The sequence below is a fragment of the Acipenser ruthenus genome, chromosome 38, assembly GCF_902713425.1.
Source record: "Acipenser ruthenus chromosome 38, fAciRut3.2 maternal haplotype, whole genome shotgun sequence".
Taxonomy (NCBI): domain Eukaryota; kingdom Metazoa; phylum Chordata; class Actinopteri; order Acipenseriformes; family Acipenseridae; genus Acipenser; species Acipenser ruthenus.
The window spans coordinates 464673-478170 of NC_081226.1; the positions used below are offsets into that span (position 1 = coordinate 464673).

Below are 13498 nucleotides of genomic sequence, written 5' to 3' on the forward strand. Positions count from 1 at the left end.
AATCCGTTAGTAATCTCATCTCTTCCATTCGCCACACAGGTCTCAAAACATGCACTTCTTAAAAGAAAAAACATGCCTGGGATGGGAATCAGACTCCCGCTGCACAGCACTGTGATCCATTCCTGGTTTCCCCAGGAGTTTAATAATAAGACACACCTGTGTTTGTTAGCTAGACACACTGGGGGCTGATGAAGCTGGTAGTAAAACCTGGACTGGGCGACACTGCTGTGCAACAGGAGTCTTATTGCCATCCCTTCATCTTACAGTTCATTTTTAAAACACCTGACATTACACTAGATTCTATACTTCTGTTCAATGCTAGTTTAAGCTCGTCTGGGACTTTCTTAGAATTGGTATTTTAAAAACAAAATGTTAGAGGCATTCCTGGCGGCTGGAGTATTGAAATGAACCAGCAGGAGCTGGAGCCTGACAGCCCTGGACTGGGGTTAAGGGAGAGAGAGAAGGAGGGATGGAGAGGGGGAGAGAGGTCAATACCAATGCAGTGAATACTAGAGTCAGTCCAAACATCCAAACCATGAAAACACTTCTGAAGCGAGTGAAACAGGAAGAAAGTCTCCATAACAAACGAGGGAGAGGAGAGAGAGAGAGCGAGAGACAGACAGAGAGAGACTACTTCTGTTTTTAAAACTAGAAACTCAATCCTAGTCCTGTGTTTCCATGGTGACGAGTCTATTACCCCCCCACCCCCTCCTCCTTTGTGTGTGTGTTAGAAATACAGACACACAGCCTATTCCGATTTCAAAGCAAAACAAGGTTTCTCAGTTTAAATTTACAATCACCTCTCTGCTGATAAAAAGACCAGAGAACCAAGATCAGTTTTCTATTGCCTGCTTGCTTCGACTTTACTCAAAAATAATAAATAACCTCCTTTATCCCGGATTATCCTCCAGCTCCCCCTTCTCATTTGCAGGCGGGCAGAAATCTTGCCATCTTTAATAAACTGCAGGAAACGCTTACAGAAAACACGGTCGTTCAAATCACAAAAATAGAAAAACAAACCTCGAAGCCTGTCAAGGCGTCGCAGAGCCTCTCAGTTTAACTGCTGAATATTCTGGTGACCGGAGTCTTGCGAGCCATCGCTGGATTTTATTATTAAGAACTGAAAACCGAGACGAGATCAAAGGGCAATCTCATCACAAGCACCTCGTAGAGCGTTTTTACAGGACAGTCAATCTAATGCTCCAGCATCAAAACAGAAAATAATGTTAAAATGCTTTTCACGGTCAGCCAGTCTGTGTTTTAGGACTTGGATGGTTTTTTTTTTTTTTAATCTGATAAAAGTTATCAGGCAACGCCAGCGGTAGAAGATCTGGATTTTATTGGAGAGTTTCACAGATCTGGATGACATCAACGCGTGCTCTGAAATTCTCTAATGAAATCCCCTTTTTATCAAGATGCCTTCGTTGCTGTAAAGGAACCAGGGAATGTAACTAGACTCCCGTTGCAAAGCAGTTCAAAATCGTAAAACTAGAAGGAATCAAAGTCAGGCAGACAAACGTTTGGGCAAGCGGAGGAGGAGGAGGAGGAGGAGGAGTCGGAGTCGAAGAGTCTGCCTGCTTGGTTTTGTGAGCGGTGCTTCAAGGCTCGATTGGATTTCATTACCGGGGAGGGATTATGCTTGTCCACCGCGGTTTACAATATAAAATCACTCTGAATTAATTTCCAGAGACAGAGAGAGAGAGAGAGAGAGAGAGAGAGAGACAGAGAGACATACAGACAGACAGAGAGAGACACACACAGAGAGACAGAGAGAGACACACAGAGAGACAGAGAGAGACACACAGAGAGAGACAGAGAGAGACACACAGAGAGAGACAGAGAGAGACACACAGAGAGAGACAGAGAGAGACACACAGACAGACAGACTTTCTGTTGCTCTGCTCCAAACACAGCTATAGCCACTCTGATAAATCAGGAGCGAGGGTAAATTGTAAAATGAGGAAACTGTTTGTTCGTTTGTCAAAGACCCCAAAAAGGTTAAAAGCAGACACATCCATAGCTACTTACACACACACACACACACACACACACACAGCAGGCCAGTCTGGTTTCACTGTCCCAGCCCTCAGACTGCATTAGCACTCTGCTGAGCTGAGCTCCCCTTCCCTCCCCTGGAGCAGTCACTGGCCCAGCAATAATGGAGATAATGCTGCCTTTATTTATTTACTTATACAATCTAGATTTCCATTTACTTTGAACTTCTTTTGTACAGCGGGCTAAATGTAAATAGCATCATTATTATTATTATTATTATTATTTTTAAATGACATCAGCGCACGTCATCTTCAGTTTATCTTATTGCTGCTTTGAAGAGGGGGGGGGGGGTCGGACGAGAACGAAGATGATGAACACGCGCAGGTTCTCAGAACCCCCCCCCGGGCTGCAGTTTACTGTGCAGCGTCTCTCTCTCCAGCTTGTTCAGTCTCATCAGCATCACGTCCTTTCTGACCCGTCTTCATGAAGACGCATTCGGCCAGGGAAAAAAAAAAAAACGTAGCGAGTTTCAGCAAGCCTTTACACTCAACGAAACTGAGAGAGAACTCCACGGATCCAGACGGACGAAGGAGGAAGGATTCCAGATTTCTCATCCGTTAAACTGAACAGTGCTGAAGTACAGCTGCTGCACGGGCTTCACGCTGATGTGAACTTCATTACAGGCTGCTTTGAGCCAGTTCGTTGTTTCGCATTCATTATTATTTAGAGCATGCATGCACACACAGAGCTATATCATTTTTTGGATGTACACAAAATGTTTTAATAATGGTTTAAAATTTCTTATTTCAGGGCGTTTCTGACAAAAGCCCTTCAGCTGTGTAGAAAGAATCACACTGTGCACTTTCTTTCCTTTCAAACCCCTTATCTCCATAGATATAGATAAAGATCTCTCTCAGACGTCTTAATTATTCTGGGAGCACCATTAAAAATAAGTGGTTGATCTCCTCTATTGTAAAAAGCTTTCTAAAATCCAGTCGTGGTTTTACTGCAACTGGGTACAAGCTGAAGAAAAAACAAAATCGAAACACACACCCCACCGACGCCCCAGGGGGGTTTGTACTCAAAGCATTAGCACACTGTTGAATGCTCAGCTCCGAGTAGTTACTGGCCTGTTAAGAACAGATTACACACACAAGAAAGCAAGCTTCACAAACAGACTGATACAACCGGTCTGATCTGCATCTGTGTATCGCTGCTCTGAAGCAACTGAGCATGAAAAACAAGCCTGTGAAGACCAGATCCTTCCTTACAGGAGAGAGAAGAGAGGGTTTGCAAGAGAAACACAGAGACACACACACACACACACACACGAACGAGACAGAGACACACACACACACAAAGGGTTTGCAAGAGAAACACAGAGACACACAGACAGAGAAACACACACACACAAAGGGTTTGCAAGAGAAACAGACATGAGACAGTGACAGAGACACACACAGACAGAGAGAGAGAGACACACACAGAGACAGAGAGACACACACAGAGACAGAGAGACACACACAAAAGGTTTCCAAGAGACGCGCAGAAAGACACACTAGTTTTAAAAGAGATCCACGTCTCACTTTAACTGCAAGCTAATTTAAAGAGAGACACCACCAGAAACTAAAATTCAATGACAGACTTCTTGACTCGAAGTTTGAAAGGATTTTTTTTTTGTTACTAACTAGCTTTTAAAATATCAAAAGTTCAAGGAAGAGGGGGGGGTGAAACTTGTAATCCCCCCGCAGCTTAAAAAAAAAAAAAATTTGCTCCAGAAAATATCATTAAAAGCCAGCTGTAGTTTGAGTGGCGTGTGGGTTTCAGGAAGAGGCTTCACCTGGCAGACCCAGAGCACAGAAGCACTCTCGTACCCGGGTTCAGCCAGGTTTCCACCCCCATGCAAGCCTGCTTTTCAGGAACGTGAAGGTCAGGTATGGAGCTGGAGTCCCTTCTGTAGCAAGATCCAGAGGAACCGGTTCAACCACACCAACTGAGCAAGCCTTTGAACCAGCCCATGCTCTCGGCAGCTGTGTAATCGTCCTTAACCCTTTCTGTGCTGGACGGCTGCCACTTCTTTTGAAGGAAAGAATATTTTAATATATATATTTTAATATATATATTTTAATATATATATATATATATATATATATATATATATATATATATATATATATATAAAATATATAAACATGGTAGTTTTTAGAGTAAGCAGCTTCAAAATTCACTGTATTATCTTTATTAATGTATTTATAGAAAAAATGTAATTATGAATTTGTATTCTCATATGTAATGATAATTCAAGTTCCATGTGACCCTTCCCAGGTGGAAGCAGTTTGCTTATTAAAATCAATTCAAGCTCTCGTGTCACCTGCAGCGTTCAAGCTGCAGACAGAATAATCGCACACAGCGCTGCAATCACACTCTTCTCTTAAAAATAATAATAATAATAATAATAATAATAATAATAATATTTATTTCTTAGCAGATGCCCTTATCCAGGGCGACTTACAGTGGTAAACAAAAATACATTTCAAGAATACATTTCTCTCCTTGTTAACACGCCTCCCCTTCTGCGGGAGGGACCAGCATTTATTCAAAGAGTATCCGAGTCTGACTAAGGAAAGGGACCAGGGAAATGCATTTGCATGCGTGGATGAGGCTTGTTAGAGTCAGGCAGGCAGCGATGACACACTTACTAAAAATCGAAGATATGCCAGCCCCCTCTTCCACTCTCTGCTTTCTAAAGTCTACTGAAAGACAGGAGATATTCACAAGACGCGCGCGCACACACACACACACACACACACACACACACACACACACACACACACACACACACGCACACGCACACGCACGCGCGCAGAGCACAGACGCCACTGCAGATCACAAACAGATAAGCCATCCAGTCAGACAGGTTTAACTCTTTCCAAATAAAACAAATCTAGTCTTTATAGGGGGACGTACAGTAGACGCAAAAGCACGACAGCCTGATACGAAATGGGTGAGATTTTTCCCCCTCCCTCCTCCATATAAAAAGGCATGAAAATAAAAAACATATTCTGCTCTTTTTAAAAATATTTTTTGTGCATGAAAGAGTCACACATTTACAAAAACCACAGAGAGAGCCAACGCAAGCTAGAGAGAGAGAGAGAGAGAGAGAGAGAGAGAACCAGAACAGAAACCAACACTGCCAAGGAGGCAGAGAAAAGCACTCAGGATTTCACTTCCCTCTCTGAAGAGTGAAGTCAGAATTCGATGTAGGTGTGTCTAACTCCCTCGCCTCGCCTCCACCCTGCTCCAGTCAAACCCACAGGCTGTGCGTTTCCATCTCCTTTGCAATAGTCACCACAGCCGTTACATGCTCACCTGCTCTGTGCAGCCAGTATAAGACAACGTGATTTCCCACGCCCCCTGATCCAAATGAATGTCACTTTGAATAGGCAGCGTTCACTTGTTCATGCACTCTATCTATCTGTGTGTGTATATATATATATATATATCTATCTATCTATCTATCTATCTATCTATCTCTCTGTCTGTGTGTGCCTCTCATTTTTACTGCGTCTCTTACTGTGTGTGTGTCTCTGTATGCCTGTCCTACTGCGTGTCTCTCTCCCACTCTGTGTCACAGACAGATAGCTAGAGAGATAAATATAATATATCTGTCTCTCTCAGTCTGCGTGTCCGTGTAAGTTTGCTTTGATAAAAATCAAGAAGCTGCGTTTTCAAAGTCAAAAGAAAAGCAATTGTTCCCATTTTGAACCCGGGTTCAAACCGAACCAAAAAAAAAAAAAACGACAAAGCCATCCAGATTAGGAAAACCTTTCTGGTGATAAAATATATAAACTCCCGAGCCATTTTTATTTTTGCTAGGAATGCCAGAACATTCTACACAGGACACTTGATATAAGTATTTCTTTATTTTAAAAGGATTGTTGGGCCTCTCACCTGTGACCAGGATGTTCTGCTCCACCTTGCCCGTGCCGACGCTGTTGTTGGCCTCGCAGATGAAGGTGGTGTTCAGTTCATAGTCCACCTTCATCACCTTCAGCACCGGCCCGTTCACCTCCACAGAGCCGGGGAGCACGCCACTCAGACTGGGAGGAGGGGGGGGGGGGGGGGGAAGAGAGTTAGATCGGTCGTTCTCAAACTGGGGTGTCAAAAAAAAATCAGGACATGGACAAGAGTTTAATTTGAAGCGTCTGGATTGCAGAGTCAGCACAGACAGCGTTAAGCCAGCTCGCTAGCTCGCTCTCTATTCTGCCTCCGTTACTCAACTTCATATTCACTGACATTTGAAAAATAGGAAGTAAAAAGTTCCTCGCAAACAGCTGGATACCTCAGGAGGAAAATCTGAGGTCCAGACAACTCAACCGAATCAAAACTCGGTCCCAGTAACTGAATAATCGTTTTGTGCAGCTCGCATGCACAGCACACAGGCCAACGCTGTATAAAAACACACTGAACACCCAGGGGCAGGACAGCAAGCTACCGAACGCAACCTGACACAAATCAATCCAAGACTGCAACCCTGTTAGGGTTAAAAAGAGGTAAAAAAAACAACTGCCTGCACAGGAGAGAGAGAGAGAGAGAGAGAGAGAGAGAGAGACAGAATAGAGGAGAGACACACTGAGAAAGAAAAGAGGGAGAGAGAGAGAGAGAGAGAAACAGAAACAGACAGAGTGAGAAAGAAAACAGAGAGAGGGAGAGAAAGAAAAGAAAAAAGAAAGAAAGAAAGAAAGGAGAAAGGAGCCAGAGACATGATCAGCAGACACTTACGCTGTCCAGACCACGCTGGTGGCAGGGGGGTTGGCCTTGGCTGAGCACTGCAGCTCCACCCCCTCTCGACCCAGGAACCAGTTCTCATCGTAGCCCGAGATCACCACCCGGGGGGGGTCTAGGGAGATGGAAAAGCGTGTTACTACACACACAAACACACACACAAGCTGTTATGAACTCCTGGAATGAGCGAAACTGCTTGATGAAAAGGAGTCTGATTTCCATCCCTGGGACACCGCGACACTCACACTCTATGGACGCTTTGAGCAGGAAGCTCTCGGGCTGGCTCAGGGTCTTGTGCTGGATCACGCAGCTCAGGTCTTTGCCGTTGAAGGCATCGGAGGGGGTCACTCGGTACTCGCTGGTCACCGTGACCGTGCCGTCGCTGTTCTTCACCATGGAGCTCGTGCTGTTCCCCGGCAGCGCCGACACCCACGTGATCTCGGACGGAGGCTTGCCGTTGGCCGACACGCAGCGCGCCACGGCGATGGGGTCCGGACCCGCTCGGACCGGGAGCACTGTGGCGTTGTTGGAGGGCTTGGCTGGAGGGAAACAAACACACAGTGTGAGAGACAGAGGGAGAGAGAGGGAGAGAGCGAGCCAGAGAGAGCGAGCCAGAGAGAGCAAGAGAGAGAGAGCGAGCCAGAGAGAGCGAGAGAGAGAGCGAGCCAGAGAGAGCGAGAGAGAGAGAGCGAGCCAGAGAGAGCGAGAGAGAGAGAGCGAGCCAGAGAGAGCGAGAGAGAGAGCGAGCCAGAGAGAGCAAGAGAGAGAGAGAGCCAGAGAGAGCAAGAGAGAGAGCGAGCCAGAGAGAGCAAGAGAGAGAGAGAGCCAGAGAGAGCGAGAGAGAGAGAGAGCCAGAGAGGGAGAGGGGGAGCGAGCCAGAGAGCGAGAGGGGGAGCGAGCCAGAGAGCGAGAGGGGGAGCGAGCCAGAGAGCGAGAGGGGGAGCGAGCCAGAGAGCGAGAGGGGGAGCGAGCCAGAGAGCCAGAGGAACGAGCAAGCGAGCGAGACACACACACACGGTCAGGGAGACAGTGGCAGAGAAAGAGAGAAAGAAAGAAAGAAAGAAAGAAAGAAAGAAAGAAAGAAAGAAAGAATGAACGAACAAAGACACAGAAATCAGAGAGAGAGGGTCAGAGAAAGAGTACTGTAGTATAACCAGCTTGATCAGCCCTTGATCAGCACAGACGGACAGTCACACCCCCCCCCCCCCTCGCTCACCCAACACAAACAGCCTGGTCGTGCCCTCCTCGTTGCCGCTGGGGTAGGTGGCGTACTCGCAGATGTAGTTGCCCTCGTCCCCCATGGTGATCCGCTGCAGGACGATGCTGGGGTCCTGCAGGGAGGGGGCCCGGAAAGCGATGCGCCCATCGATGCTCTTTTCGGGGTAACTCGCTCCAAACTGGGGGTTGAACACGGCGATGTTCACTTTCTTGCCATCAGGGGTCTCCCGGATCCAGGTCACCTGACTCTTCTTGACCTCGCCCGTGGGGTCGGAGAAGCTGCAGCGCAGGGTGACGTCCTGCCCCGGGAACGAGGAAACCTCCGGCTCCACCTTCACCCTCTGAGAGTCGGCAGCTGAGAGAGGAAGGGAAAAGGGGTTAGCACTGCTGTCAACTCTTTTAAAAAAAATCGATTAGGCTGTGTGGTCCCGTGGTTAAAGAAAAGGGCTTGTAACCAGGAGGTCCCCGGTTCAAATCCCACCTCAGCCACTGACTCATTGTGTGACCCTGAGCAAGTCACTTAACCTCCTTGTGCTCCGTCTTTCGGGTGAGACGTAATTGTAAGTGACTGCAGCTGATGCATAGTTCACACACCCTAGTCTCTAAGTCGCCTTGGATAAAGGCGTCTGCTAAATAAACACAATAATAATAATAATAATAATAATAATAATAATAATAATAATAATAATAATAATAATAATAATAATAATAGGTCATTTCAGAAAATCGACTTGGGAGACTAGGGGGGTGAACTCTGCTTCATCAATAACTGCTGCTGCAGAGTCGCTTCCAATAGGACCTTGTTTGTTTGACGTCTCATCCTGAAGGACGGAGCACAAGGAGGTTCAGTGATTTGCTCAGGGTCACACACAGGGAGTCAGTGGCTGAGCTGGGATTTGAAGCTCCTGGTATCAAGCCTCCTTTCTGTAACCACTGAACCCCCAAGCCTCCTAAAATTTCCAATTCCCAGTCCCAGTTTGGTCTTCATGGGACTTGGGGTAAAAAGACTGGAAACCAATTTCACGACATCAAAAAAATACATATATCAATTTCTAAAAAAAACCACACACACACACACACACACACACACGTGTCTCTTATTCCATATTTCAACACTGAACCGGACTGTTTGGGGTAAATGCTGGAGTCAGTTTTGAGGAGTCCTTTGCTCAGACATCATGAAGGACTTTGTAGGAAACACCCTTCAAAAAAAGTCACTGGGCAGGTTTATAGCAGATCTTATCAAACCCAGCCGTCAGGGTCCCTGCGTCTGCTTTCTTCCATTCCAGCTGAGCTCTCAATTACTTCACTAAACCCCTTTAATTTAAATGATCATTTGCTTAAAATTAGACTTAACTGTTCTTAGCTCCTTAAAAATAGCTGCAGATTTCAAGACGCTTATAAAATGTTATCGTGAGCGTGAAATCTTAAGAGCTGAGAAGAATTCATAAAACAAAAAGGACAAATTAAGCAAATTATTAGTTCAATTCAGGCTTTAGGTGAAGTAAAAAAAAAAAATCGAGGTCAGTTGGAATAAAAACGAGAGGGGTTGGGAAACTCTGGCTTACCTTTGTGACTATATATATATATAGTAATAAATTGTCCAAAGACAAACCTCACCCCCCCACCCCCGCATTTCACTCTCCTCTCCATCAATCCAGACAGTCACACTGCTGCCTTTCGAGCATTCAGAGCAGCTCAACACTGATCTCTTGTGAAGATCACAGGGGAGCCCGAAGCCTCAACACTGCAGGTTTGATTGAACACCGCCTCGGCTGAACCATTCCCCCCTGTCACTTATTCTCCCTTAATTAAAAAAAGGAGGTCCTGACGGAATCAAGCAGACACGCTGCTAATGCCAGTAAAACTGTCTGTCAGCCAGACGCTCCGCGACGAGGCCCCAGGGGCCAGGAGCCACCGCGGCCTGTCTAACGAGGTTAATTAAAAACAAATCAAGCGGGGGCGACTTGCGATCTTTCGGCGACAGTCTGTTAGCGGGACCTTCAGGAGAAACGCAGCCGGGCCGAGCGCGGTCTGACAGGTGTGGAGAGACCGTGCCAGCTAAGCCACAGACTGCCAACTAACCATCAGATAAAGAGGGGAGGGGAGAGGAGGGGGAGTTCACAGGCAGTCAACTCAAATCACATCACATTGCTGTGAATTCTGCCTCTGCAAAAGTTAGCATCATGTGCATATATATTACACACACACACACAGAGTGGGAGAGAGTGTATGAACAAGTGAACACTGCCTTTTCAAAAGTGATAGAGATAGATTATCTATCTCCAAAAAAACAAGAGATTATTCAAGAGGCAGAGGGGTTAAAGATTTGGGCAAGCATTAAGGGTGCAGTGCTGGGGAGAAGCCTTGATTCATTGTACAGTAGAATTATTTTAGCTAAATTAGTCATTTAGCAGACGCTTTTATCCAAAGCGACTCAGACTAGGGGGGTGAACTGTGAATCATCATCAACTGCTGCAGAGTCACTTCCGATAGAGGTGAGCTGTCTGTGTGAACGATTCTGGTTAAGAATGTGCATCAGCCGTAGAGCAGAGGGAGGGAGGGCTGCTGTGCAGTGTGGGGTGGAAAGGAAAGCTGTTTTATTTTATTCAAAGCAGCAGCACCAGCAGTCACATCGCTGAAGCCAGGACTGTGAGCAAACAGAAGCTGTGTGTCAGTCTCTAACCTTCACTCACGCTGCGGCACGGACACCCCCCCCCCCCCCCCCCCCGAGGCGAGAGCAAGGCAGAGCACTCCCAGAGCAAACACAACACTGTCACTTCACATCACCATCCCACCGGTGCCACACACACGCTGCAGACACACACACACACACACACACACACACACACGCTGCAGACACACACACACAAAATATTTGCATCCCTGGTTCTTAAATGTCAAAACAGCAGCGCCCCCCGTTAAACTCAATTAAACTCCAGCCGCGTGTCTCAAATTCATACTACGCATTCCAGAACTCTGGAGGAGACCTGGCAAGAGCCTTCGCTGTGTGTGTGTGTGTGTGTGTGCGTGTGTGTGTGTGTGTGTGAGGCTACAGAGCAGAGCCAAGATTATTTCCGTCTGTACGAAAAGAGAAGCGTGCGCGTGCAAATTTCAGAAGGAACCGTCATGCATGACTTAATCAAGTCAAATATATTAACCTAGTTTGTATTTATTTTATTTCCTCCCAGATGTCTACTGTATGTCATCTTGTATTTGAGAGAGAGAGAGAGGAGAGTATTTATTTAGTGCATGTGCCTGTCTTGGCTTGCCTAATTTCACATTCCTGCGTTCTCTCAGAATGGTGACTAACTGCAAGAGAGCTTCGTTCCTCTTGCGAAAGACGATAAAAAACAAACAAAGTAACAGAAAAGTAAAAACGGGTTCAATGGCTGCTTTCTTACTCGAGCAGCAGCCTAGCAGAGAGACAACGCTGCCATTGTGAACGCGGGCCACAGATCAGCAGCACCACTGTCTACAAGATAAAGACAAGAGAAAGAAAGACAACAGAGAAAGAAAGACAAGAGAGAAAGAGTACAAGGTTACTGCTGCTGTGGGGGGGGGGGGGGGGGCTGGACAAACCTCACTATTGCTCTGCTTCCTGTACAGAAACTCCAGACACACCACTGAAAAAATTAATTAAAAACCCCACACACGCATGCCCTTTAATTTGCTGGAATCAGCCGTTTGTCTTCCTGGTGATCTGAGCAGATCAGAATCAGCAGGACAGACTTACAGGGCAGGGCTAGCCCCGGCACTGCTTAGGGTTATCTTTGAGATCCGAGCCCAAGAAAGACAGAAAAGAGAACACAAGGAGGCGAAGCGACTCGCTCAGGGTCTCGCACACGAGTCAGGAACAAGCCACGGTCTTTAACCGCTAGACCACCACACCACGATCCACGAAGCAGCAGCAGTGAAGTGACCAGGCCTGACCCTGCTGCAGCCGCATCACCTTCACTTATCTAAGCAGACCTCAACCCCCAAACGGCAAGTGCACCCCCCCCTCCCCCACTCCTTATCACTGAAAACTAGTTTCTTCATCTGAGTCAGAGCCGATACAAAGCAGAGCTGCGACACGCACGCACGCACACACACACACACACACACACACACACACACACACCTCTCTTCCTGTGTAAACTCAGACAGGGAGGAATATTTTTAAAAGCGAGTGAGTTTACATTCCAGCTAAGTGCTCAGTCTGATTGCACAATGATTTCACTATTCATGAAGGTATGCTGGGTCATACATCCGAGTATTCACACACACACGAGAGAGAGAAAGAGAAAGAGAGTGAGGCATGGTAATTAATTAGTAGTTTGTGTTCATTTACACATTTTCTGGGGGGGCAAACAAACAACCAAACAGACAGACAGACAGACAGACAGACAGACAGACAGACATTCTCACATCAGCATCCCCTTCCTTCTTAGCTATTTTTCTTAGGGCTAATCAAATCTCTAAAATCAGACTGAGCGAAACAGAAATATTAAAACCTGGCCTATAACCTTTTGTCTTTCATTAAAAAAATTACAAAAGGCCGAATATATATATTGGATTATCCGGGAGGTTTGGAGAGAGAGAGAGAGAGAGAGAGGAGAGGGGAAGAGAGAGAGAGGGGGAGAAGAGAGAGAGAGAGAGGGGGAGAAGAGAGAGAGAGAGAGGGAGAAGAGAGAGAGAGAGAGAGGGGGAGAAGAGAGAGGGGGAGAAGAGAGAGGGAGAGGGGGAGAAGAGAGAGGGAGAGGGGGAGAAGAGAGAGGGGGAGGGGGAGAAGAGAGAGGGGGAGGGGGAGAAGAGAGAGAGAGGGGGAGAAGAGAGAGAGAGAGGGGGAGAAGGGAGAGATAGTTTATGACTGACTCACTCATTCACTCTCCCAGGGGGGGTTTAATCAGTTTGTACCCACTGGGATAAAACCACAGCACCTGGCTTTTATTTGATTATTTATTTCTTTATTATTTAAGCAGTGTTGTATAACACCTGGATTTCATCAACCACTTACACAGTAATCCAGGTGCTGCTAATTATTATTATTATTATTTTTATTATTATTATTATTATTATTATTAAATCCATCTGTGTCGGATCAAAGTCGACTCTGTTAGTATTAAAAGAGCCACAGAAGCACAGGGATGGAAATAAGACTCCCGTTCCACAGCGGTTTGACCCATTCCTGGTTTTACTGTGGTTAATAAGACCTGCAGCTATAGCCAAAAGTTTAGCATCACCCAGAATTTTAGGAACGAAACAGTTACAGATATATCGAGACATTGTGTTTAACATCATACAATCAAAACTACAAAACGATATTGCAAAAGTCTTCCGGAAATGATAATACAAGTACAGTGGCATTTCAGGTCACATTTCAGCTCGGTCGAGCTTGACCAGTCCCAGCCTCGATCACATAAACACAAAAACGCCACTCGATTGGTTGAGCTGTGGTATTAACAGACTTTGAACCTCAGTGGCTGACAGAAAGCTGTCTGTTTGTTTGCTCAGCCAG

At 46.2% G+C, this 13498-nt stretch overlaps 1 protein-coding gene across 2 annotated transcripts in view; it reads right to left on the minus strand.

Annotated features, from left to right (window-relative positions):
• The window catches only part of LOC117434013 (nectin-2), a 34754-nt gene that overhangs the window by 15349 nt on the left and 5907 nt on the right, over nucleotides 1–13498 (minus strand). For both annotated transcript variants that reach the window (XM_059008943.1, XM_034916194.2), the window contains exons 2-5: nucleotides 7997–8353; nucleotides 7026–7319; nucleotides 6778–6895; nucleotides 5947–6095 (exon numbers count right to left, since the gene is read on the minus strand). In XM_059008943.1, coding sequence (XP_058864926.1) covers nucleotides 5947–6095; nucleotides 6778–6895; nucleotides 7026–7319; nucleotides 7997–8353 — 918 coding nt within the window. The remainder of the gene's footprint in view (nucleotides 1–5946; nucleotides 6096–6777; nucleotides 6896–7025; nucleotides 7320–7996; nucleotides 8354–13498) is intronic.